This window comes from Anomaloglossus baeobatrachus, unplaced genomic scaffold, assembly GCF_048569485.1.
Source record: "Anomaloglossus baeobatrachus isolate aAnoBae1 unplaced genomic scaffold, aAnoBae1.hap1 Scaffold_655, whole genome shotgun sequence".
Classification (NCBI taxonomy): Eukaryota; Metazoa; Chordata; class Amphibia; order Anura; family Aromobatidae; genus Anomaloglossus; species Anomaloglossus baeobatrachus.
The window spans coordinates 1-25051 of NW_027445025.1; the positions used below are offsets into that span (position 1 = coordinate 1).

The window sequence follows — 25051 nt, forward strand, 5'->3', positions numbered from 1 at the left end:
GGTGTGATACCGGCCCCCAGGTGTGTCAGGTGGGGGAGGAGGGGGCTGTAGCTTCAGGGGAGAGGCGTCAGCAGTAATTGCACGTAGTTCCCACATTGTAGCACTAGGTGGCGACATAAGAAGGACAATATGACAGAATGTGACTGATGACGCGTCGCCACCTAGTGCTGCAATGCAGGTACTGCACGTCACGCTTTACTCTTTATCCTATGAGCAGTCGCCCTCGACTTCGTTACAATAAAACCCCAAATCCTCTAAAAAAAAAAATACCACGAGACAGAAGTACGGAGGCCGCAGCATCCACCGGGGCAGGAAATTTACTGCATTTACAAAGTTATAGGATTTATCAAGAGTTAAAAACACAGCAAAGAAAAAAAACAAACAAAAAAACCCACAAACACCGCACACGCACAAGCCGCAGCAAAGAGCCGCATAGCGAGCATCGCACATGCACGTGACCTCGGAGCGCCCGGCCATCACACACGTGACCTCGGAGCGCCCGGCCATCACGCACGTGACCTCGGAGCGCCCGGCCATCACGCACGTGACCTTGGAGCGCCCGGCCATCACATACGCGGCCTCGGAGCGCCCAGCCATCACACACGCACATGACCTTGGAGCGCCCGGCCATCACGCACGTGACCTCGGAGCGCCCGGCCATCACGCACGTGACCTTGGAGCGCCCGGCCATCACATACGCGACCTCGGAGCGCCCAGCCATCACACACGCACATGACCTTGGAGCGCCCGGCCATCACGCACGTGACCTCGGAGCGCCCGGCCATCACACACGCACATGACCTTGGAGCGCCCGGCCATCACGCACGTGACCTCGGAGCGCCCAGCCATCACACACGCACATGACCTTGGAGCGCCCGGCCATCACGCACGTGACCTCGGAGCGCCCGGCCATCACGCACGTGACCTCGGAGCGCCCGGCCATCACGCACGTGACCTCGGAGCGCCCGGCTATCACACGCGCATGCGACCTCGGAGCGCCCGGCCATCACGCACGCACGCGACCTCGGAGCGCCCGGCCATCACGCACGCACGCGACCTCGGAGTGCCCGGCCATCACGCACGCACGCGACCTCAGAGCGCCCGGCCATCACGCACGCACGCGACCTCGGAGCGCACGGCTTTGCTGCAGCTTTTCATCCTCATCTCTGGAAAACTCCCAGAACAAAAAACAAAAAAAAGGACAGACCGGATCTGTAGACAGCAGACGAGAAGAGAAGGAGTAAGGTGCACTTTTTTTTGGGCGTGACCCCTGACAAACATAAAAAAGAGAAATAAATAAAAGTTGTCCTTTGGTCGGGGGCTCGGCCGTCAGCGCTCGTCCTGACAGTGTGAGCCCGGAGATGAGCGCAGAGTGATGAGCGGCGTCACGGTCCTCGCACATTATCCCTGAGAGTTCAGAGGAATCCGCATCCACCACGGAGCAAACATCCAGCGTCAGAGCGGACCCCCAGCCCCGGGCAGAGAGAGGGGGCCCGGAACTAGCAGAACCGGCAGATCCTTAGAATACAGTAATGGCTGCTGACAACCGACCGCAACGAGGATCTGACAACAGGTGGTAACGGGGGATGTGGGGCACGGCCCCGCCAAGCTGCGCGGGAGCCGCCCCGGCACTGGAGCCGCCCAGGCACTGGACCTGCAGCCGGTATCCGTCCTGGGGAGCGTTCGGGTCGGTACATTACTGAATCATCAGCGTCAGAAATGGAGGAGCCTCTGATCCAGCAAAACGCAAGTCACTGGAGGGGGGGATGTGGCTTGGAAAGATGGGGGATCCCAGCGCTCTCCTGGGGGACCGTGCAGCACCCGGCACAGCGACAGGACGGCCCCCCCGAACCTCCTGCTACCTGGAGTGCTTGGAGTGGCTGGGGTGCAGAGTCTCGTCTATGGGGGGCCAGGAGTGCAGCCCCCGCAGCTCACGCTCCAGTCTCTTGTAAACTTTCTTAGGCTCCTTCTTTTTGCGCAGTTTCCTGAAGCAGCTTAAATATCCGTGATCCAGAGAAGTCTGGAAGAAAGCGGAGCCGTCAGCACTGGAGACCCCCCAGTGTCCCCCCCCAATATCACTGGTGACCCCCCAACACCCACCAGTGTCCCCCCCCCCAATATCACTGGTGACCCCCCTCAACACCCACCCACCCCAGCCGGTGCCCCCCCCCAATATCACTGGTGACCCCCCCAACACCCACCAGTGTCCCCCCCCCCCCCCCCCCCAATATCACTGGTGACCCCCCTAACACCCACCCCGGCCGGTGTCCCCCCAATATCACTGGTGATCCCCCCCCATTTGGCCAGTGTCCCCCCCGCCCCTGATATCACTGGTGATCCCCCCCCCATTTGGCCAGTGACCCCCGCCCCTGATATCACTGGTGATCCCCCCCCATTTGGCCAGTGACCCCCGCCCCTGATATCACTGGTGATCCCCCCCATTTGGCCGGCGTCCGCCCCCCGCCCCCGATAATCACTCACCTCCACGATGAAAGCGGCGATGAAATTCACAGCAGCGATTCCGATTAACACAAACTTAAAGTTGAAGTCTCCGATCTCTTTGAGATCCAGGAGCGACCGCATGAACCTCAGAGGAAAGAGCGTGATCCACAGCATCATGGCGAGGAGCAGGAGGAGCGCGGAGAGGAAGAGGACTGCGGGGAGAGAGGACAGATCAGAGGAGCGCGGAGAGGAAGAGGACTGCGGGGAGAGAGGACGGGTCAGAGGAGCGCGGAGAGGAAGAGGACTGCGGGGAGAGAGGACGGGTCAGAGGAGCGCGGAGAAGAACAGGACTGCGGGGAGAGAGGACGGGTCAGAGGAGCGCGGAGAGGAAGAGGACTGCGGGGAGAGAGGACAGGTCAGAGGAGCGCGGAGAGGAAGAGGACTGCGGGGAGAGAGGACGGGTCAGAGGAGCGCAGAGAGGAAGAGGACTGCGGGGAGAGAGGACGGGTCAGAGGAGCGCGGAGAGGAAGAGGACTTCGGGGAGAGAGGACGGGTCAGAGGAGCGCGGAGAGGAAAAGGACTGCGGGGAGAGAGGACGGGTCAGAGGAGCGCAGAGAGGAACAGGACTGCGGGGAGAGAGGACGGGTCAGAGGAGCGCGGAGAGGAATAGGACTGCGGGGGAGAGAGGACGGGTCAGAGGAGCGCAGAGAGGAAGAGGACTGCGGGGAGAGAGGACGGGTCAGGAGGAGCGCAGAGAGGAAGAGGACTGCGGGGAGAGAGGACGGGTCAGAGGAGCAGGAGGAGAGCGGAGAAGATCAGGACTGCGGGGAGAGAGGATGGGTCAGAGGGGGGGGCACCCGCGCGGAGAGGAACAGGACTGGGGGAGAGAGGACGGGTCAGAGGAGCGTGGAGAGGAACAGTACTGCAGGGAAAAAGGACAGGTCAGGGGTGGCAGCCGCGCGGAGAGGAACAGGACTGCGGGGAAAGAGGACAGGTCAGAAGGGGTACCGCGCAGAGAGGAACAGGACTGCGGGGAAAGAGGATGGGTCAGAGGAGGCACCGCGCGGGCCCAGAGCATCATGGATTCCCCCTCCCCCACAGCACAGATACTCACGGTTGGTGTACAGCGGCTTCCGGAAGGGATATCCCTTAGAGAGGACGACGGCGACAATCAGGTACTGGAACCCGGAGACACAGAACACCGCCGTGTTCTCATAATTTGGCAGGTTGTGAGGATCAGCGCTCGTCATATTTATCGGAACAAACCTGCAGACGACAACGACCACAGACATGAGGGAAGGTGATCTGCATTCTGAGAAACCGCCACTAGATGGCATGCAGAGGAGCCGAATAGGGAAAATAGCAGCAGAAAATGGGGCTGAGCGGTATTACAGTATATATAGCAGGTTATGGCTGGAGGGTGTGGCGGTATTATATATAGGAGGTTATGGGGTGGAGGGTGTGGCGGCATTTATATATAGGAGGTGATGGGGTGGAGGGTGTGTGGCGGTATTATATATAGGAGGTTATGGGGTGGAGGGTGTGGCTGTATTTATATATAGGAGGTTATGGGGTGGAGGGTGTGGCGGTATTATATATATCAGGTTATGGGGTGGAGGGTGTGGGGATATTATATATAGCAAGTGATGGAGTGGAGGGTGTGGCGGTATTATATATAGGAGGTTATGGGGTGGAGGGTGTGGCGGTATTATATATAGGAGGTGATGGGGTGGAGGGGGTGGAGGTATTATATATATAGGAGGTGATGGGGTGGAGGGTGTGGCGGTATTATATATAGGAGGTGATGGGTGGAGGGTGTGGGGATATTATATATAGCAGGTGATGGGGTGGAGGGGTGTGGCGGTATTATATATAGCAGGTTATGGGTTGGAGGGTGTGACAATATTATATATATCAGGTTATGGGGTGGAGGGTGTAGCGGTATTATATATAGCAGGTGATGGAGTGGAGGGTGTGGCGGTATTATATATATCAGGTTATGGGGTGGAGGGTGTGGCGGTATTTATATATAGGAGGTGATGGGGTGGAGGGTGTGGCGGTATTATATATAGGAGGTTATGGGGTGGAGGGTGTGGCGGTATTTATATATAGGAGGTGATGGGGTGGAGGGTGCGGCGGTATTATATATAGGAGGTTATGGGGTGGAGGGTGTGGCGGTATTTATATATAGGAGGTTATGGGGTGGTAGGTGTGGCGGTATTATATATAGGAGGTGATGGGGTGGAAGGTGTGGCGGTATTATATATAGGAGGTGATGGGGTGGAAGGTGTGGCGGTATTATACATAGCAGGTTATGGGGTGGAGGGTGTGGCGGTATTATACATAGGAGGTTATGGGGTGGAGGGTGTGTGGCGGTATTATACATAGCAGGTGATGGGGTGGTGGAGGGTGTGGCGGTATTATATATGCAGGTTATGGGGTGGAGGGTGTGGCGGTATTATACATAGGAGGTTATGGGGTGGAGGGTGTGGCGGTATTATATATAGCAGGTTATGGGGTGGAGGGTGTGTGGCGGTATTATATATAGGAGGATATGGGGTGGAGGGTGTGGCGGGTATTATATATAGGTGGTGATGGGGTGGAGGGTGAGGCGCGTATTATATATAGGAGGATATGGGGTGGAGGGTGTGGCGGTATTATATATAGGAGGTGATGGGGTGGAGGGTGTGGCGGTATTATATATAGGAGGTTATGGCGGTATTTATATATAGGAGGTTATGGGGTGGAGGGTGTGGCGGGTATTATACATAGCAGGTGATGGGGTGGAGGGTGTGGCGGTATTATATATAGGAGGTTATGGGGTGGAGGGTGTGGCAGTATTATATATAGGAGGTGATGGGGTGGAGGGTGTGGCGGTATTATATATAGCAGGTTATGGGTGGAGGTTGTGGGCGGTATTATATATAGGAGGTTATGGAGGGTGTGGCGTATTATATATAGGAGGTGATGGGGGTGGAGGGTGTGGCAGTATTATATATAGGAGGTTATGGGGTGGAGGGTGTGGCGGTATTATATATAGGAGGTTATGGGGTGGAGGGATGTGGCGGTATTATATATAGCAGGTTATGGGGTGGAGGGTGTGGCAGGTATTATATATAGGAGATTATGGGGTGGAGGGTGTGGCGGTATTTATATATAGGAGGTGATGGGGTGGAGGGGTGGCTGTGGGTATTATATATAGGAGGTGATGGGGTGGAGGTGTTGTGGCGGTATTATATATAGGAGGTGATGGGGTGGAGGGTGTGGTGGTATTATATATAGGAGGTGATGGGGTGGAGGGTTTGTGGCGGTATTTATATATAGGAGGTGATGGGGTGGAGGGTGTGGCGGTATTATATATAGGAGGTGATGGGGTGGAGGGTGTGGCGGTATTATATATAGGAGGTGATGGGGTGGAGGGGTGTGGCGGGTATTATATATATAGGAGGTGATGGGGTGGAGGGTGTGGCGGTATATATATATAGGAGGTGATGGGGTGGAGGGTGCGGCGGTATTATATACAGGAGGTGATGGGGTGGAGGGTGTGGCGGTATTATATATAGGAGGTGATGGGGTGGAGGGTGTGGCGGTATTTATATATAGGAGGTTATGGGGTGGAGGGTTGTGGCAGTATTATATACAGGAGGTGATGGGGTGGAGGGTGTGGCAGTATTATATACAGGAGGTGATGGGGTGGAGGGTGTGGCAGTATTATATATAGGAGGTTATGGGGTGGAGGGGGAGGCGGTATTATATATAGGAGGTGATGGGGTGGAGGGGGAGGCGCGGTATTATATACAGGAGGTGATGGGGTGGAGGGTGTGGCGGTATTATATACAGGAGGTGATGGGGTGGAAAGTGTGGCGGTATTATATAAAGCCGCGGCGCTGCACTCACCACGTCTGGGCTCTGATCAGGTAGTTATGACAGCAGCTGGATGATGAGGATCATAGTGGTCTGCAGGATGAGGCTGCCCAGCACCGGGGGTACTGATCAGTGTGCCCAGAGGACGCCCGCGTCCACCAGCACCGCGGCCGGCCCCCGTCCTGCCCATCAACACCGCGATGGTCGTGGTGATCACCAGGTCAAACAGCAGGAACTGGAAGTCGCCCAGATTCGTGTCCACCTGCGAGAGCGACGGGGGGACCGTGAGGAGACGAGACATGCAGGAGCGCAGCGCCCGGACCCCCCGGAGCCCACCCGTCCTACCACCGCCATATCCCCGCACCCACAGTATACAGGACCTGCAGTGCCCGGACCCCCGGAGCCCACCCCGTCCTACCACCGCCATATCCCGCACCCACAGTATACAGGACCTCCCCCCGCTGTATCCCCGCACTCACCGTATACAGGACCTCCCCGCGCTGTATCCCCGCACTCACCGTATTACAGACCTCCCCCGCTGTATCCCCGCACCTCACCGTATACAGGACCTCCCCCCCCGCTGTATCCCAGCACTCACCGTATACAGGACCTCCTCCCGCCGTATCCCCGCACTCACCGTATACAGGACCTCCCCCCCCCGCTGTATCCCCGCACTCACCGTATACAGGACCTCCACCCGCCGTATCCCCGCACTCACCGTATACAGGACCTTCCCCCCGCTGTATCCCCGCACTCACCGTATACAGGACCTCCCCCCGCCGTATCCCCGCACTCACCGTATACAGGACTCCCCCGCCGTATCCCCGCACTCACCGTATACAGACCTCCCCCCAGCTGTATCCCCGCACTCACCGTATACAGGACCTCCCCCCGCGTATCCCCGCACTCACCGTATACAGGATCAGCCCCCGCTGTATCCCCGCACTCACCGTATACAGGATCAGCCCCCGCCGTATCCCCGCACTCACAGTATACAGGACCTCTCCCACTGTATCCCCGCACTCACCGTATACAGGATCAGCCCCCGCCGTATCCCCGCACTCACAGTATACAGGACCTCTCCCCACTGTATATCCCCGCACTCACCGTATACAGACCTCCCCCCGCCGTATCCCCGCACTCACCGTATACAGGACCTCCCCCCGCCGTATCCCCGCACTCACCGTATACAGGACCTCCCCCCGCCGTATCCCCGCACTCACCGTATACAGGATCAGCCCCCGCCGTATCCCCGCACTCACCGTATACAGGACCTCCCCCGCCGTATCCCCCGCACTCACCGTATACAGGACCTCCCCCCGCCGTATCCCGCACTCACCGTATACAGGACCTCCCCCCGCCCGTTATCCCGCACTCACCGTATACAGGATCAAGCCCCCGCCGTATCCCCGCACTCACCGTATACAGGATCAGCCCACGCCGTATCCCCGCACTCACCGTATACAGGATCAGCACACTGATGAACTGCGTCAGGCTGTACATGGCCATGTACTTGAACATCTCGAAGGAGTCTCCAGCGAGCAGCGCCCCTCCCTGCAAGACGAGCGAGGGTTAAAGGATGGAAAAACGGAGGCCGAGATCATTAGTGCTTTATAATCACGGCTCCTGTAACAGATCCGCAGCGCTGCAGTGTAAAGCATGGCGCAGGGGACCGAGCTGTCACCGGTAATGATCAGACGGGGCCAGAGGTGAGACCCTCCTGAATAGTGAGCGGCACCGCTGCGTCCGACCCCCACAATGGCCGCCCTGTGGCGGGGAGGACGGCGCACGCCCAGGAGGACTCGCACTCACCGGATGACGATGGGGACGCACTCGATGTTCCCGACTCTGGATGTAAACGGAGACGCCACTGAAGCCTCCGCGTCCGACAGCGAAATCCCCACATCCGCCGCCTTCAGCGCTCCACAGTCATTGGCGCCATCACCGCACATCCCCACACAGTAACTGCGAGGATACCGTCACAGGTCAGGAGAGACGGACCCCCCGCCGCCCTTCCCCCCCAATACAGAGAAACCCACCCCCGGCCCCCCTAATACCCAGAAATACACCCACCACCCTCCAATACCCAGAAACCCACCCCCATCCCCCCAATACCCAGAAACCCACCCACCAACCCCCCAATATCCAGAAACCCACCCACCAACCCCCCCAATATCCAGAAACCCACCCCCAGCCCCCCCAATACCCAGAAATACACCCCACCAACCCCCCCCAATACCCAGAAACCCCAACACCAACCCCCCACCTCCAATATCCAGAAACCCACCCACCAACCCCCACCCCCAATATCCAGAAACCCACCACCAACCCCCCACCTCCAATATCCAGAAACCCACCCACCAACCCCCCCAATACCAGAAACCCACACCACCAACCCCCCCCAATATCCAGAAACCCAACCACCAACCCCCCCAATATCCTAGAAACCCACCCACCAACCCCCAATATCCAGAAACCCAACCACCAACCCCACCTCCAATATCCAGAAACCCACCCACCAACCCCCCCAATATCCAGAAACCCACCCACCAACCCCCCCCCAATATCCAGAAACCCACCCACCAACGCCCCCCAATATCCAGAAACCCCACCCACCACCCCCCCCAATATCCAGAAACCCAACCACCAACCCCCACCTCCAATATCCAGAAACCCACCCACCAACCCCCCAATATCCAGAAACCCCACCCACCAACCCCCCCAATATCCAGAAACCCACCCACCAACGCCCCCCCAATATCCAGAAACCCACCCACCAACCCCCCCAATATCCAGAAACCCACCCACCAACCCCCCCAATATCCAGAAACCCACCCACCAACCCTCCCAATATCCAGAAACCCACCCACCAACCCCCCCAATACCCAGAAATACACCCACCAACTCCCCCAATACCCAGAAATACACCCACCAACCCCCAATACCCAGAAATACACCCACCACCCCCCAATACCCAGAAACCCACCCACCAACCCCCAATACCCAGAAAAATATAAAACCTATAACTGACCTATTATCCCACATTTTCATATATGTAGTTGTTTTTTTAAAAAAAATAATTATTCTAAGTAGAATTGCCTATCAATAATTTTTATTTAATCCAAAAAATACATGTCACACAGTGCACAAGGGTGAAAAAGTAGCTCTAAAAAAAATCTTAAAAACATTCAGAGGGTATTTAAATGAGAGGGTAGCATGATCCACATATCCCATTAACATCACTGGTTCATTTAATAGGTGACAAAATTTCCTTAAGACATAGGTACATAAAAAGTGCTTAGTACAATGCAATGTTCACATAATTCTCAACATATACTGGTCAAGATTGCATGTAAATATATATAAGTGCTTAGTGCGGAGCAGCATAAACTGTAAACATATACACAGAGTCCTGTGCTGCCGTAATCAGCTGCACAGGGCAAATATTATCAAGCTCACCACTGAACCCCATGACTTGGGGGTAAGACAATATGATGCCTTCGAGAAGGGTATAATTCCCAAATCTATTCTGGAGGGGCTCATATTAGAGTTTCCGAGGGTACCTACAAATATACTTTGTGCCCAAAATACATAAGGACCCATTACAACCACCAGGCAGGCCAATCGTATCCGGAAATGAAGGCCTCTGTGAACCAGTGTGCAAATTTTTGGATCACTATTTAAAATCTATAGTGACCACACTGCCATCATATATTCGTGATTCGACAGAATTTCTGAATGCAATCCAAGATATCACTTTAGAGACAAATATGATGATGGTAACAGCTGATGTGCAATCATTATACACCTCAATTGCACACAAAGATGGAATCACTGCGGTAGAATATTACTTGAAAATGTCCAATATGGATGATCAGCTGGTGAGTCTCCTAGTACAATTGTTAGAATTTATTCTAACACATAATTATTTTCTATTCAAGGACCGCTACTACCTCCAGGAGAGGGGGACCGCAATGGGGGCGTCTTGTGCGCCCTCTTTCGCGAACCTTTTTCTTGGATGGTGGGAGCGGTCCATACAATTTCCATCTGAATCATGTGGCGCAGTCCATTTATGGCTGCGCTACATAGATGATATTTTTTTGATTTGGGAAGGGGAGACTCACCGGCTGAATCAGTTCATGGATCAATTAAATAAGAATGATCATAATATCAAACTTTCTTATGCTTATAGCCAAGAAAATATTGATTTTTTGGATATCAAGATATTTAAGGAAAGAGATGGAAGTCTGAAGACGGACATATACCGAAAAAAGACAGCTGTTAACTCATTATTAAGTGCGAAATCTTCTCACCCAACACAGACAATCAGAGGGATCCCTACAGGTCAGTTCTTAAGGGCACGACGCATCTGTTCAAGTGACACCCTTTTTGAGGCACAAGCCCATGATCTAAAAAAACGGTTCCATTTTCGTCAATACAGGAATCAGGATATTGAAGAGGGATACAAGAGAGCGAAAAAGACATCACGTATGGACCTCTTAAAATCAACCAAGAAAGAGCAGGCAGATCAAAAGGTGAGATTTATAACTCCATACCATGCCCAATGGAGGGAGATGTGTGTTATATTAAACAAATATTGGCCCATATTACTTACGGATAATGACCTAGCCCCAATCTTAACATCAAAAGCAGCAGTTACATCTAAAAGAGCCAAAACGATTAAAGATATGGTGGTGAGGAGTCACTACATTCCCCCACAAAAAAATCTGTGGGGCCTTAATACTAAGCCTAGGTGGGGTACATACCCCTGTGGAGACTGTGGTGCGTGTACCCAAGTAGAGAGATCTCAGGTGTTCCATGACTCAACTCACTCAACCACATATACCATAGTGCACCATATCAACTGCCGTACGACTGGGGTGGTATATTGGGCGTATTGCCCATGTGACTTAATCTATGTGGGATTAACGTCCCGAGAATTCAGAGTTCGAGTCATGGAACACATTCGAGACATTAAAAATGCAGTTAAAGCCAAGAAACCAGAGGATATTGAAAAATTAAAAAATATCCCAAGACATTTCAGAGATAAGCATCAATACAATTGGAGACTGCTGAAATTTAGAGGCATAGATAGGGTACAACTTGGAGCCAGAGGGGGTGATGTAAAGAAAAATCTAGCCCAAAAGGAGGCACGTTGGATAACAGTGCTAAATACTATTAAACCAAATGGATTAAATGATGCCATTAGCTTTAAACCATTCTTATGACACTATAGCAGCATGGGGTGGTGATATGCAGTCTGTTTCTCGACTTTCCATTTTAATTGTTTTCTTAACTAGTGTTTGTTATGATTATGTATTACTAACAGGATTATGGTGGCAAGACATCCTCCTTCGCTATGAGAAACACCCCATCTAAAAAAGAACGAAAAAGAATACAGAATGGATTTATATGGAAGAACATAATGCTTAATATCCCAGGGAAAATATAATGCCTGGATGCACCCTGGGGGGGCGGAGATGGACTTCGACCACGTCAAAATGACTTATATAAAACAATAAAGAAAGAGGAGGACTATACCTCATATACACTTATCAACAAAATTTAAATACAGAGTATGAAGTGATTGATTTGAATCATTGTGGCCGGACTCTATCTCTGCCCTTCCGCTTGCCCTCATGCAAGATGGAGGAATGTAAAGCACTGTATGTGCGCGCGCGGATCATCTGACCTCCTCCTTCCGCGTCACGCCCGGCGTCCAATGAGATCGATTCACTGTGCGCATGCGCAGTGGCGGTTTCCGGACGCCGGGCGTGGCGGCGAATGGGGAGGCGGATGGGACGTGTGCGCCAATGATACAGGTGTGACATAGCGACAATAGCAAGGATGTATATAAGGACATGGATTGCGCCATACCTGCACCTCCAGGACGAAGCTCTATGCGAAACGCGTCGAGGTGCAGGGTGACGTGATCCACATACTTGTCATCCCCATATTGGTGGGTTTTCACTATGAATTAATTGTCTTACCCCCAAGTCATGGTTCAGTGGTGAGCTTGATAATATTTGCCCTGTGCAGCTGATTACGGCAGCACAGGACTCTGTGTATATGTTTACAGTTTATGCTGCTCCGCACTAAGCACTTTATATATATTTACATGCAATCTTGACCAGTATATGTTGAGAATTATGTGAACATTGCATTGTACTAAGCACTTTTTATGTACCTATGTCTTAAGGAAATTTTGTCACCTATTAAATGAACCAGTGATGTTAATGGGATATGTGGATCATGCTACCCTCTCATTTAAATACCCTCTGAATGTTTTTAAGATTTTTTTTAGCTACTTTTTCACCCCTTGTGCACTGTGTGACATGTATTTTTTGGATTAAATAAAAATTATTGATAGCAATTCTACTTAGAATAATTATTTTTTTTAAAAAAACAACTACATATATGAAAAATGTGGGATAATAGGTCAGTTATAGGTTTTATATGCTTATTCAAGGACCTAGTCTGAGGAAACATAGTTGAAATGGACCTAAGTGCTTTTTTGGTTAAAGCCCCAATACCCAGAAACCCACCCACCAACCCCCACCTCCAATACCCAGAAACCCACCCACCAACCCCCCCAATACCCAGAAACCCACCCACCAACCCCCCCCCCCCCAATATCCAGAAACCCAACCACCAACCCTCCCAATATCCAGAAACCCACCCACCAACCCCCCCCCCCAATATCCAGAAACCCAACCACCAACCCTCCCAATATCCAGAAACCCACCCACCAACCCCCCCAATATCCAGAAACCCACCCACCAACCTCCCCAATATCCAGAAACCCAACCACCAACCCCCCCCAATACCCAGAAACCCACCCACCAACCCCCACCCCCCAATACCCAGAAACCCACCCACCAACCCCCAATACTCAGACACCCAACCACCCCCCGCCCCCACAAAGCAGCGGGGGCAGGAGTCAGGCGGCAGAGGAGCGGAGCAGCGGGGGCAGGAGTCAGGCGGCACAGGAGCGGAGCAGCGGGGGCAGGAGTCAGGCGGCACAGGAGCGGAGCAGCGGGGGCAGGAGTCAGGCGGCACAGGAGCGGAGCAGCGGGGGCAGGAGTCAGGCGGCACAGGAGCGGAGCAGCGGGGGCAGGAGTGAGGCGGCAGAGGAGCGGAGCAGCGGGGGCAGGAGTCGGGCGGCAGAGGAGCAGAGCAGCGGGGGCAGCAGAGGAGCGGAGCAGCGGGGGCAGGAGTCAGGCGGCAGAGGAGCAGAGCAGCGGGGGCAGGAGTCAGGCGGCAGAGGAGCGGAGCAGCGGGGGCAGGAGTCAGGCGGCAGAGGAGCGGAGCAGCGGGGGCAGGAGTCGGGCGGCAGAGGAGCGGAGCAGCGGGGGCAGGAGTCGGGCGGCAGAGGAGCAGAGCAGCGGGGGCAGCAGAGGAGCGGAGCAGCGGGGGCAGGAGTCAGGCGGCAGAGGAGCGGAGCAGCGGGGGCAGGAGTAGGGCGGCAGAGGAGCGGAGCAGCGGGGGCAGCAGAGGAGCGGAGCAGCTGGGGCAGCAGAGGAGCGTAGCAGCGGGGGCAGGAGTCAGGCAGCAGAGGAGCGGAACAGCGGGGGCAGCAGAGGAGCGGAGCAGCGGGGGCAGCAGAGGAGCGGAGCAGCGGGGGCAGGAGTCAGGCAGCAGAGGAGCGGAGCAGCGGGGTCAGCAGAGGAGCGGAGCAGCGGGGGCAGGAGTCGGGCAGCAGAGGAGCGGAGCAGTGGGGGCAGCAGAGGAGCGGAGCAGCGGGGGCAGCAGAGGAGCGGAGCAGCGGGGGCAGGAGTCGGGCAGCAGAGGAGCGGAGCAGTGGGGGCAGCAGAGGAGCGGAGCAGCGGGGGCAGCAGAGGAGCGGAGCAGCGGGCAGGACAAGTCACTCACTTCAGATCCTGGAAATCTCGCACCAGCTGAGTCTTCTGCTCCGGTGACATCCGGGCGAACACCGCCGCGTGTATAAGAATCTGCAGAAGGAGACGACAAGAATGTAATGGAGACCGACGGGGACAGACGCACAATGTGGAGGCCTGCCTGTGTCTGCCTGTGCCTGCCTGTGTCTGCCTGTGCCTGCCTGCCTCTGTGTCTGCCTGTGCCTGCCTCCGTGTCTGCCTGTGCCTGCCTCCGTGTCTGCCTGTGCCTGCCCGTCTCTGCCTGTGCCTGCCTGTGCCTGCCCGTGCCTGCCTCAGTGTCTGCCTGTGCCTGCCCGTGCATGCCTGTGTCTGCCCGTGCCTGCCTGTGTCTGCCCGTGCCTGCCCGTGCCTGCCCCTGCCTGTGCCTGCCCTTGCCTGCCTGCCTGTGCCTGTCCGTGCCTGCCCCTGCCTGTGCCTGTCACACGGACACGTTCCATCTTACCTTGGGCTTCAGATCGGGGAAGAAGTCTGACAAGACTGCAAAGGATTTCCCATTCATTGCAAAACAGTATGGCTGCCTCTCCAGGAACAGCGCCCCCTGCTGGTACAGACCCTGCAGGAGAAGGAGAGGTGAGCTGCTGTAGCGGGGACTGCTCCCTCACACCGCACATTGTGGCTCCTGTGCACACCCGGTCACTGCTGCGGAGGTTAGATATTGCAGTGATACTTCGGCTGCGCTCACGTCCGCGATGGACACTGACTGCGGTGCCTGCACATAACTGCGGGGTGCAAACGGCGGTGTTTGTACATGACTGCTGGATGCGGTGACGGCGGGCAGATATCGCGCACAGCTATACGCACCGGCTATACGCAGCGGCCGCTCACCTCTCGGTACTCTTCTGCCGGCGCCGGCTCTGACGGGATGAATTTCAGGGCGGCGGCGCTGTTGTACGTCGGTGGAGACGCGTTCACAAAGAAAACCTTCTCCGCCGGCTCCACCAGGTGACAGCTCCGGGCGACATTCACCGCCGTCAGCATGTTATCCCCTGCAGCACAGGGAGGAGCATCAGTGACCGGCCCCGGGTACGGAGACCGCGAGCAGCGAGGCACTCACCGGTCACCATGACGGTGCGGATGTCGGCCCTCCGCAGGGAGTAGATGACCGCGGCCGTCTCCGGTTTCAGGACATTTTTCATTACCAGGAATCCAGTGAAAATGAGGTCCCGCTCCGCCAAATCCCTGCAACATACAAGACAGACGAAAGCGGTGACCACCGGCACCAAACGTGGAGGAGCGGGGGCAGCACTGCCCGGGAAGGGCCACAACCACCGCCGATACCACATGCACACTCACGGCACAACCACCGCCGATATCACATGCACACTCACGGCACAACCACCGCCGATATCACATGCACACTTGCGGCACAACCACCGGCGATGTCACATGCACACTTGCGGCACAACCACCGGCGATGTCACATGCACACTTGCGGCACAACCACCGCCGATGGTTCGGACTAATGTTCAGCAGATTTATCAGATCCCGCATTCGCCCGCTGCCCGCTGATCCCGCAGAGGGAACGGTACGGTTTTTGCATTTCTCGCTGCTGATCTCCGGACACAAACCTGGTGATGGACTGCGCCTCCTCGAACGTCCGCACTGAGGGCAGAGGCTTATGGGCGAATCCCAGCACCCGGTAGCCATCCTGGGTGTACTGGCGGAGCATGGCGGTGAAGTCCGGCGGCACTGTAGGGAAGAAAAGAGTACAGCATAACGGCACAGGAGCACCCCCTGCTCACGGACGTCACCGCTCACCGCCAGGAGCACCCCCCGCTCACAGACGTCACCGCTCACCTGAGTCCGGCCGGCACAGGCTGGCCACCATCTCCGGGGCCCCCTTCATGTACAGCTCAGGCTGAGAATCCCCCGGGATTTTGGCGATGACGCTCATCCTTTGCAAACCAGAAGAAAAGGGGAATCTCTGCAGGACTCCGACCGGCAACTGGTGTTTCTAGGGGGCAGAAATGGCGAGAGATAAAGTGCGGGGGGCGACACCGGCACAGAGGCAGACGCCATTACACCAGAACACACCGGCACAGAGGCAGACACCATCACACCAGAACACACCGGCACAGAGGCGGACACCATCACACCAGAACACACCGGCACAGAGGCGGACACCATCACACCAGAACACACCGGCACAGAGACAGACGCCATCACACCAGAACACACCGGCACAGAGGCAGACACCATCACACCAGAACACACCGGCACAGAGGCAGACACCATCACACCAGAACACACCGGCACAGAGGCGGACACCATCACACCAGAACACACCGGCACAGAGGCGGACACCATCACACCAGAACACACCGGCACAGAGGCAGACGCCATCACACCAGAACACACCGGCACAGAGGCAGACGCCATCACACCAGAACACACCGGCACAGAGGCAGACACCATTACACCAGAACACACCGGCACAGAGGCAGACACCATCACACCAGAACACACCGGCACAGAGGCAGACACCATCACACCAGAACACACCGGCACAGAGGCAGACACCATCACACCAGAACACACCGGCACAGAGGCGGACACCATCACACCAGAACACACCGGCACAGAGGCAGACACCATCACACCAGAACACACCGGCACAGAGGCAGACACCATCACACCAGAACACACCGGCACAGAGGCAGACGCCATCACACCAGAACACACCGGCACAGAGGCAGACGCCATCACACCAGAACACACCGGCACAGAGGCAGACACCATCACACCAGAACACACCGGCACAGAGGCAGACACCATCACACCAGAACACACCGGCACAGAGGCAGACACCATCACACCAGAACACACCGGCACAGAGGCAGACGCCATCACACCAGAACACACCGGCACAGAGGCAGACACCATCACACCAGAACACACCGGCACAGAGGCAGACACCATCACACCAGAACACACCGGCACAGAGGCAGACACCATCACACCAGAACACACCGGCACAGAGGCAGACGCCATCACACCAGAACACACCGGCACAGAGGCAGACGCCATCACACCAGAACACACCGGCACAGAGGCAGACACCATCACACCAGAACACACCGGCACAGAGGCAGACACCATCACACCAGAACACACCGGCACAGAGGCAGACGCCATCACACCAGAACACACCGGCACAGAGGCAGACGCCATCACACCAGAACACACCGGCACAGAGGCAGACACCATCACACCAGAACACACCGGCACAGAGGCAGACGCCATCACACCAGAACACACCGGCACAGAGGCAGACGCCATCACACCAGAACACACCGGCACAGAGGCAGACACCATCACACCAGAACACACCGGCACAGAGGCAGACACCATCACACCAGAACACACCGGCACAGAGGCAGACACCATCACACCAGAACACACCGGCACAGAGGAGGACACCATCACACCAGAACACACCGGCACAGAGGCAGACGCCATCACACCAGAACACACCGGCACAGAGGCAGACACCATCACACCAGAACACACCGGCACAGAGGCAGACACCATCACACCAGAACACACCGGCACAGAGGAGGACACCATCACACCAGAACACACCGGCACAGAGGCAGACGCCATCACACCAGAACACACCGGCACAGAGGCAGACGCCATCACACCAGAACACACCGGCACAGAGGCAGACGCCATCACACAACAACTTCAGCTCAGGATAACGTGTGCAGCGGATTTCTAGTACTGATCAGACAATGGCCGTCCTGTGCGGAGGCTCCAGATCACCAGCGATAACCAGGAGGGGACAAAGGCTTTACCGTCCCGAGGGGCTGCTCCTCCAGGCTCGGGGGCTTCATTGCTGATAGAACTTTAGTGCCAAAAATCTCTGTGGTTTGTGGATTTGCGTCTCCGTCCTCCAGGATCTGCAGGAGACAGAACCAAGAATCCATTTACAGGGCAGTATTTATCTTCTCCACATTATGGCAAAAGTGACCCGGGAATAAGGTTCCCCCGGTCAGTGCAAGTCCGCAGACACCAAACACGTCGAGGTTCAGCTGACCCCCCGCCATCATAACTGCCCACCGCAATCACGTCACGGGAGCGCCAATGGAAACGGTGACTGACGCGCCCCCTGCTGGTGAGTAATAAACCCTGCTGTCACTGATTGGCAGCGGTATTTAGCTGGTTATCAGTGGCGGGTGCAGCTCCTGACAACCCATGGCTATGAGAGGCAGATGACGCAGGATGAGATCAGCCGTCATGGGCAGGGAATGGAGCGGCTCGACATCTTCGCCAGCATCAAAAACAGAGACGCCGGCATCAAAGGCAGAGACGCCGGCATCAACGGCAGAGACGCCGGCGTCAAAGGCAGAGACGCCGGCGTCAAAGGCAGAGACGCCGGCGTCAAGGGCAGAGACGCCGGCATCAAAGGCAGAGACGCCGGCATCAAAGGCAGAGACGCCGGCATCAAAGGCAGAGACGCCACCATCAAAGGCAGACACACGACTTGGTGCCAGCATCGAAGGCAGACATGTGGCTTGGTGCCGGCATCAAAGTCAGAGACACGGTTTGTCGGCTGCATCAAAAGCGGAGCTACGGCTCAGCGTCTGCATCAAGGGCAGAGACATGGCTTGGCATCGAAGGAAGAGACACGGCTCGGCGCTGGCATGGAAGGTAGACACGCGGCTCGATGCTGGCATCAAAGTCAGAGACAAGTCATGTTGCCTGCATCAAAGGCGAGAAACATGGCTCGGCACCAACATCAGAGGCAGACACGCGGCTCGGCATCAGAGGCAGACACGCGGCTCGGCATCAGAGGCAGACACGCGGCTCGGCATCAGAGGCAGACACGCGGCTCGGCATCAGAGGCAGACACGCGGCCTCGGCATCAGAGGCAGACACGCGGCTCGGCATCAGAGGCAGACACGCGGCTCGGCATCAGAGGCAGACACGCGGCTCGGCATCAGAGGCAGACACGCGGCCTCGGCATCAGAGGCAGACACGCAGCTCGGCATCAGAGGCAGACACACGGCTCGGCATCAGAGGCAGACACACGGCTCGGCATCAGAGGCAGGAGTTACGGCTCAGCGCTGGCATCAAAAGGTAGACACGTGGCTCGTCACCGGCATCAAGGGCGGAGACGCGGCTCGTGCCGGCATCAAAGGCAGAGACCCGTTAAATATAAACCATCAGTCATGAAGGGTGAAAATAGCAGGAGTTTTGGGGCCGCAGAACAAAGCTGGGTACACGGAGCGCTGCCGGGGGGTCAGACGTGGGGGGACCCTGGATCCTCACCCAGCCCGTAGACTCCACCATCTTCAGGTCCATCAGGTCGCCGATCAGCTGCCCGCTCAGGAAGGTGACCGCGTGACAGGCGGCCAGAGAAAATAACAAGTGACGTCGGGGAGGGAACGTGCGTCGTGGACGATGGGCAGGAAGCCGCCGTCCTCCAGGGGGACCACTCCCCACACATCCAGGCCTTCTTCTGTCAGGGTCCCTGTCTGGGGGAAGTACAAGGGGGAGATGTTATACGGACACCCCCGACACCCCGCAGCGCAGAGATCCTGTCTGACAACCTCAGATCTGCACTGGAGACACAAGCCTTGCCCAGAGGAGGTCACCTTATCGAAGCACACCATCTTGATCTTGCCGCTGACGTTGATGCGCGGGGGGCTGATGCAGAAGATGCCCTTAGTCTTCAGCCGGCTCTGGGCGTAAATCGTTCCCACCGTCATGGCGGCCGGAAGAGCGGGAGGAACGATGATAAGTGATGACGTCCAGGGCCTTAATAATGATCTGCGAGACGCCATCCTGCAGAAGACAAGCGGGGAATCAGCGGCCGGAGAGGGGGGGCCCGGACACAGCCGGGGGGGCCCGGACAGAGCCAGAGGGGCCCGGACACAGCCAGAGGGGCCAGACACAGCCAGAGGGGCCCCGGACACAGCCAGAGGGGCCCGGACACAGCCAGAGGGGCCCAGACACAGCCAGAGGGGCCCAGACACAGCCAGAGGGGCCCAGACACAGCCAGAGGGGCCCAGACACAGCCAGAGGGGCCCAGACACAGCCAGAGGGGGCCCAGACACAGCAGGGGGGCCCAGACACAGCCGGGGGGGCCCAGACACAGGCCGGGGGGGGCCCAGACACAGCCGGGGGGCCCAGACACAGCCAGAGGGGCCCAGACACAGCCAGAGGGGCCCAGACACAGCCAGAGGGGCCCAACACAGCCAGAGGGGCCCCAGACACAGCCAGAGGGCCCAGACCACAGCCAGAGGGGCCCAGACACAGCCAGAGGGGCCCAATACACAGCCAGAGGGGCCCAGACACAGCCAGGGGCCGGAGAGCCGGGGGCCCAGACACAGCCAGAGGGGCCCAGACACAGCCAGAGGGGCCCAGACACAGCCAGAGGGGCCCAGACACAGCCAGAGGGGCCCAGACACAGCCAGAGGGGCCCAGACACAGCCAGAGGGGCCCAAACACAGCCAGAGGGGCCCAGACACAGCCAGAGGGGCCCAGACACAGCCAGGGGCCGGAGAGCCGGGGGCCCAGACACAGCCAGAGGGGCCAGACACAGCCAGAGGGGCCCAGACACAGCCAGAGGGGCCCAGACACAGCCAGAGGGGCCCAGACACAGCCAGCCAGAGGGGCCCAGACACAGCCAGAGGGGCCCAGACACAGCCAGAGGGGCCCAGACACAGCCAGAGGGGCCCAGACACAGCCAGAGGGGGCCCAGACACAGCCAGAGGGGCCCAGACACAGCCGGGGGGGCCCCAGACACAGCCGGGGGGCCCCCAGACACAGCCGGGGGGGCCCAGGACACAGCCGGGGGGGCCCAGACACAGCCGGGGGGGCCCAGACACAGCCGGGGGGGCCCAGACACAGCCGGGGGGCCCAGACACAGCGGGGGGCCCAGACACAGCCGGGGGGGGCCCAGACACAGCGGGGGGGCCCAGACACAGCCAGAGGGGCCCAGACACAGCCGGGGGGGCCCAGACACAGCCGGGGGGGCCCAGGACACATCAAAGGGGGGGCCCAGACACATCCGGGGGCCGGAGACCAAGGGTTCCAGACACAGCCGGGGGCCCAGACACAGCCAAGGGGGCCGAAGAAAACCTACCTTATAGAAGACATGGATGGCGATGCTGTAGATGGTGCCAATCAGGGCTGCAAAGAAAAACGGACAAAGTGGTCAGACACCAGACCCCCAAAATTGAGCGCAAGCCGTAGGCACAGGGCGGGGGGCGCGGGCGCAGGGCAGGGGGTGCGGGCGCAGGGCAGGGGGCGCGGGCGCAGGGCAGGGGGCGCCGCGGATCAAGGGTCTTGGACAAGTACAGGAGACCCGTGGACCATTATCGGCCGGACCCTCACCGAATACAGCCAGGACAAGGACAAACAGGAGGGAGTCCCGGTAGAACTTGAAGCGGATGGGTTTGGGGTGCAGGATGGAGCTGATCAGGCTGCCCTTCACACTGCAGAAGCCTGGAGAGAGGAAATGCCACAAAGGAACATGCAAACTCAATGGAAACAGTCAGCAAGGTGCAGAGAACTCATTACACCAGACAACTGCACAGAACAAGCAGCTGTTACCAGTGCAGAACAGCGAGTGCAGCTCTGGAGGATAATACAGAGTAATATTATGTATGTACACAGTGACTGCACCAGCAGAATAGTGAGTGCAGCTCTGGAGTATAATACAGGAGGTAGCTCAGGATCAGTAATGTAATGTAATGTATGTACACAGTGACTGGACCAGCAGAATAGTGAGTGCAGCTCTGGAGTATAATACAGGAGGTAACTCAGGATCAGTAATGTAATGTATGTACACAGTGACTGCACCAGCAGAATAGCGAGTGCAGCTCTGCAGTATAATACAGGAGGTAACTCAGGATCAGTAATGTAATGTATGTACACAGTGACTGCACCAGCAGAATAGAGAGTGCAGCTCTGGAGTATAATACAGGAGGTAACTCAGGATCAGTAATGTATGTACACAGTGACTGCACCAGCAGAATAGTGAGTGCAGCTCTGGAGTATAATGCAGGAGGTGACCATCTTCGGCTGTGTTCGGACCCTCATACTTCCTTGTCCCCCTAATACACAGTAGGTATTGGGCCGGCGTTTCTTGGCGTTACCTGTCTTGATGACGATGGCGGTCACCTCCTTGTCCAGGTAGCTCTTGGCCTGGATGATTTGGGTTCCACAGAATAGCGTATGGCGGCGGTGTGCGTCGGGGCAGTACGCTGTATCCGCTGTGGAGGGGCCGTCAGGGAGGGGGGTTTTCATTTCGGGAACACTTTCACCTTTATAGAACACAATATGATGAGGGCGGTGTACAGATTATAATGGGGTGGGGGTCTCCGGGGGTCACTCACCGGTCAGCATGCTCTCATTCACCATACACTCCCCGGAGAGCAGCGCGGCGTCACACGGCATCAGCATACCCTCCGGAGGAAGGAGGACGCAGTCCCCGGGAACCAGATCCAGGGAGTTCACCATCAGCTCCTCTGGGAAGGAGAACGGGAGGATGAGGAGGGTTCAGGTACAACGGTGGATGACGACTGTCTGCAGCCCCCACACCTGAGCCTGCAGCGACTCCACAGAATCCCATCACCTGTGCACCCCCCATCATCCAAACCTGACTCCAGTGCACCCCCCATCATCCAAACCTGACTCCAGTGCACCCCCCATCATCCAAACCTGACTCCAGTGCACCCTCCACCGTCCAAACCTGACTCCAGTGCACCCTCCACCATCCAAACCTGACACCAGTGCACCCTCCACCGTCCAAACCTGACACCAGTGCACCCTCCACCAACTAAACCTGACTCCAGTGCACCCTCCACCATCCAAACCTGACACCAGTGCACCCTCCACCATCCAAACCTTACTCCAGTGCACCCTCCACCATCCAAACCTGACACCAGTGCACCCTCCACCATCCAAACCTGACACCAGTGCACCCTCCACCATCCAAACCTTACTCCAGTGCACCCTCCACCATCCAAACCTGACACCAGTGCACCCTCCACCATCCAAACCTGACACCAGTGCACCCTCCACCATCCAAACCTGACACCAGTGCACCCCTCCACCAACCAAACCTGACACTAGTGCACCCTCCACCATCCAAACCTGACTCCAGTGCACCCTCCACCATCCAAACCTGACTCCAGTGCACCCTCCACCATCCAAACCTGACTCCAGTGCACCCTCCACCATCCAAACCTGACTCCAGTGCACCCTCCACCATCCAAACCTGACTCCAGTGCACCCTCCACCATCCAAACCTGACTCCAGTGCACCCTCCACCATCCAAACCTGACTCCAGTGCACCCTCCACCATCCAAACCTGACTCCAGTGCACCCTCCACCATCCAAACCTGACTCCAGTGCACCCTCCACCATCCAAACCTGACTCCAGTGCACCCTCCACCATCCAAACCTGACTCCAGTGCACCCTTCACCATCCAAACCTGACTCCAGTGCACCCTCCACCATCCAAACCTGACTCCAGTGCACCCTCCACCATCCAAACCTGACTCCAGTGCACCCTCCACCAACCAAACCTGACTCCAGTGCACCCTCCACCATCCAAACCTGACTCCAGTGCACCCTCCACCATCCAAACCTGACTCCAGTGCACCCTCCACCATCCAAACCTGACTCCAGTGCACCCTCCACCATCCAAACCTGACACCAGTGCGCCCTCTACCATCCAAACCTGACACCAGTGCACCCTCCACCATCCAAACCTGACTCCAGTGCACCCTCCACCATCCAAACCTGACACCAGTGCACCCTCCACCATCCAAACCTGACACCAGTGCACCCTCCACCATCCAAACCTGGTCCAGTGCACCCTCCACCATCCAAACCTGACACCAGTGCACCCTCCACCATCCAAACCTGACTCCAGTGCACCCTCCACCAACCAAACCTGACACCAGTGCACACTCCACCAACCAAACCTGACTCCAGTGCACCCTCCACCATCCAAACCTGACTCCAGTGCACCCTCCACCATCCAAACCTGACTCCAGTGCACCCTCCACCATCCAAACCTGACTCCAGTGCACCCTCCACCATCCAAACCTGACTCCAGTGCACCCTCCACCATCCAAACCTGACTCCAGTGCACCCTCCACCAACTAAACCTGACTCCAGTGCACCCTCCACCATCCAAACCTGACACCAATGCACCCTCCACCATCCAAACCTGACACCAGTGCACCCTCCACCATCCAAACCTGACACCAGTGCACCCTCCACCATCCAAACCTGACTCCAGTGCACCCTCCACCATCCAAACCTGACTCCAGTGCACCCTCCACCATCCAAACCTGACTCCAGTGCACCCTCCACCATCCAAACCTGACCCCAGTGCACCCTCCACCATCCAAACCTGACTCCAGTGCATCCTCCACCATCCAAACCTGACACCAGTGCACCCTCCACCATCCAAACCTGACACCAGTGCATCCTCCACCATCCAAACCTGACACCAGTGCACCCTCCACCATCCAAACCTGACTCCAGTGCATCCTCCACCATCCAAACCTGACTCCAGTGCACCCTCCACCAACCAAACCTGACACCAGTGCACCCTCCACCATCCAAACCTGACACCAGTGCACCCTCCACCATCCAAACCTGACACCAGTGCATCCTCCACCATCCAAACCTGACACCAGTGCACCCTCCACCATCCAAACCTGACACCAGTGCATCCTCCACCATCCAAACCTGACTCCAGTGCACCCTCCACCACCTCTGTGCCTGCACCTTCCATATCTGTGCACCTGATACCCGTCTGCAGCCTCCCGAATACTTTACCCTGTGGCTGCAGATAAACCTGGGACCCCCCTCTGAGC

The 25051-nt window shown here is 57.0% G+C and overlaps 1 protein-coding gene across 1 annotated transcript in view; it reads right to left on the bottom strand.

The window, feature by feature from the left end:
- Positions 1-296: 296 nt before the first annotated feature.
- The window catches only part of ATP13A2 (ATPase cation transporting 13A2), a 46742-nt gene continuing 21987 nt past the window's right edge, over positions 297-25051 (bottom strand). The window contains 24 exon segments of the mRNA XM_075333357.1: positions 297-2020; positions 2482-2654; positions 3557-3708; positions 6340-6365; positions 6367-6426; positions 6428-6568; positions 7765-7835; positions 7838-7860; positions 8119-8271; positions 14179-14258; positions 14647-14757; positions 15030-15190; positions 15259-15383; positions 15773-15893; positions 16002-16158; positions 18002-18106; positions 19479-19582; positions 19585-19684; positions 19805-19948; positions 19950-19994; positions 21298-21344; positions 21549-21659; positions 22313-22480; positions 22553-22684. Of these exon segments, the coding sequence (XP_075189472.1) occupies positions 1859-2020; positions 2482-2654; positions 3557-3708; positions 6340-6365; positions 6367-6426; positions 6428-6568; positions 7765-7835; positions 7838-7860; positions 8119-8271; positions 14179-14258; positions 14647-14757; positions 15030-15190; positions 15259-15383; positions 15773-15893; positions 16002-16158; positions 18002-18106; positions 19479-19582; positions 19585-19684; positions 19805-19948; positions 19950-19994; positions 21298-21344; positions 21549-21659; positions 22313-22480; positions 22553-22684 (2672 nt within the window). The 3' untranslated portion in view covers positions 297-1858.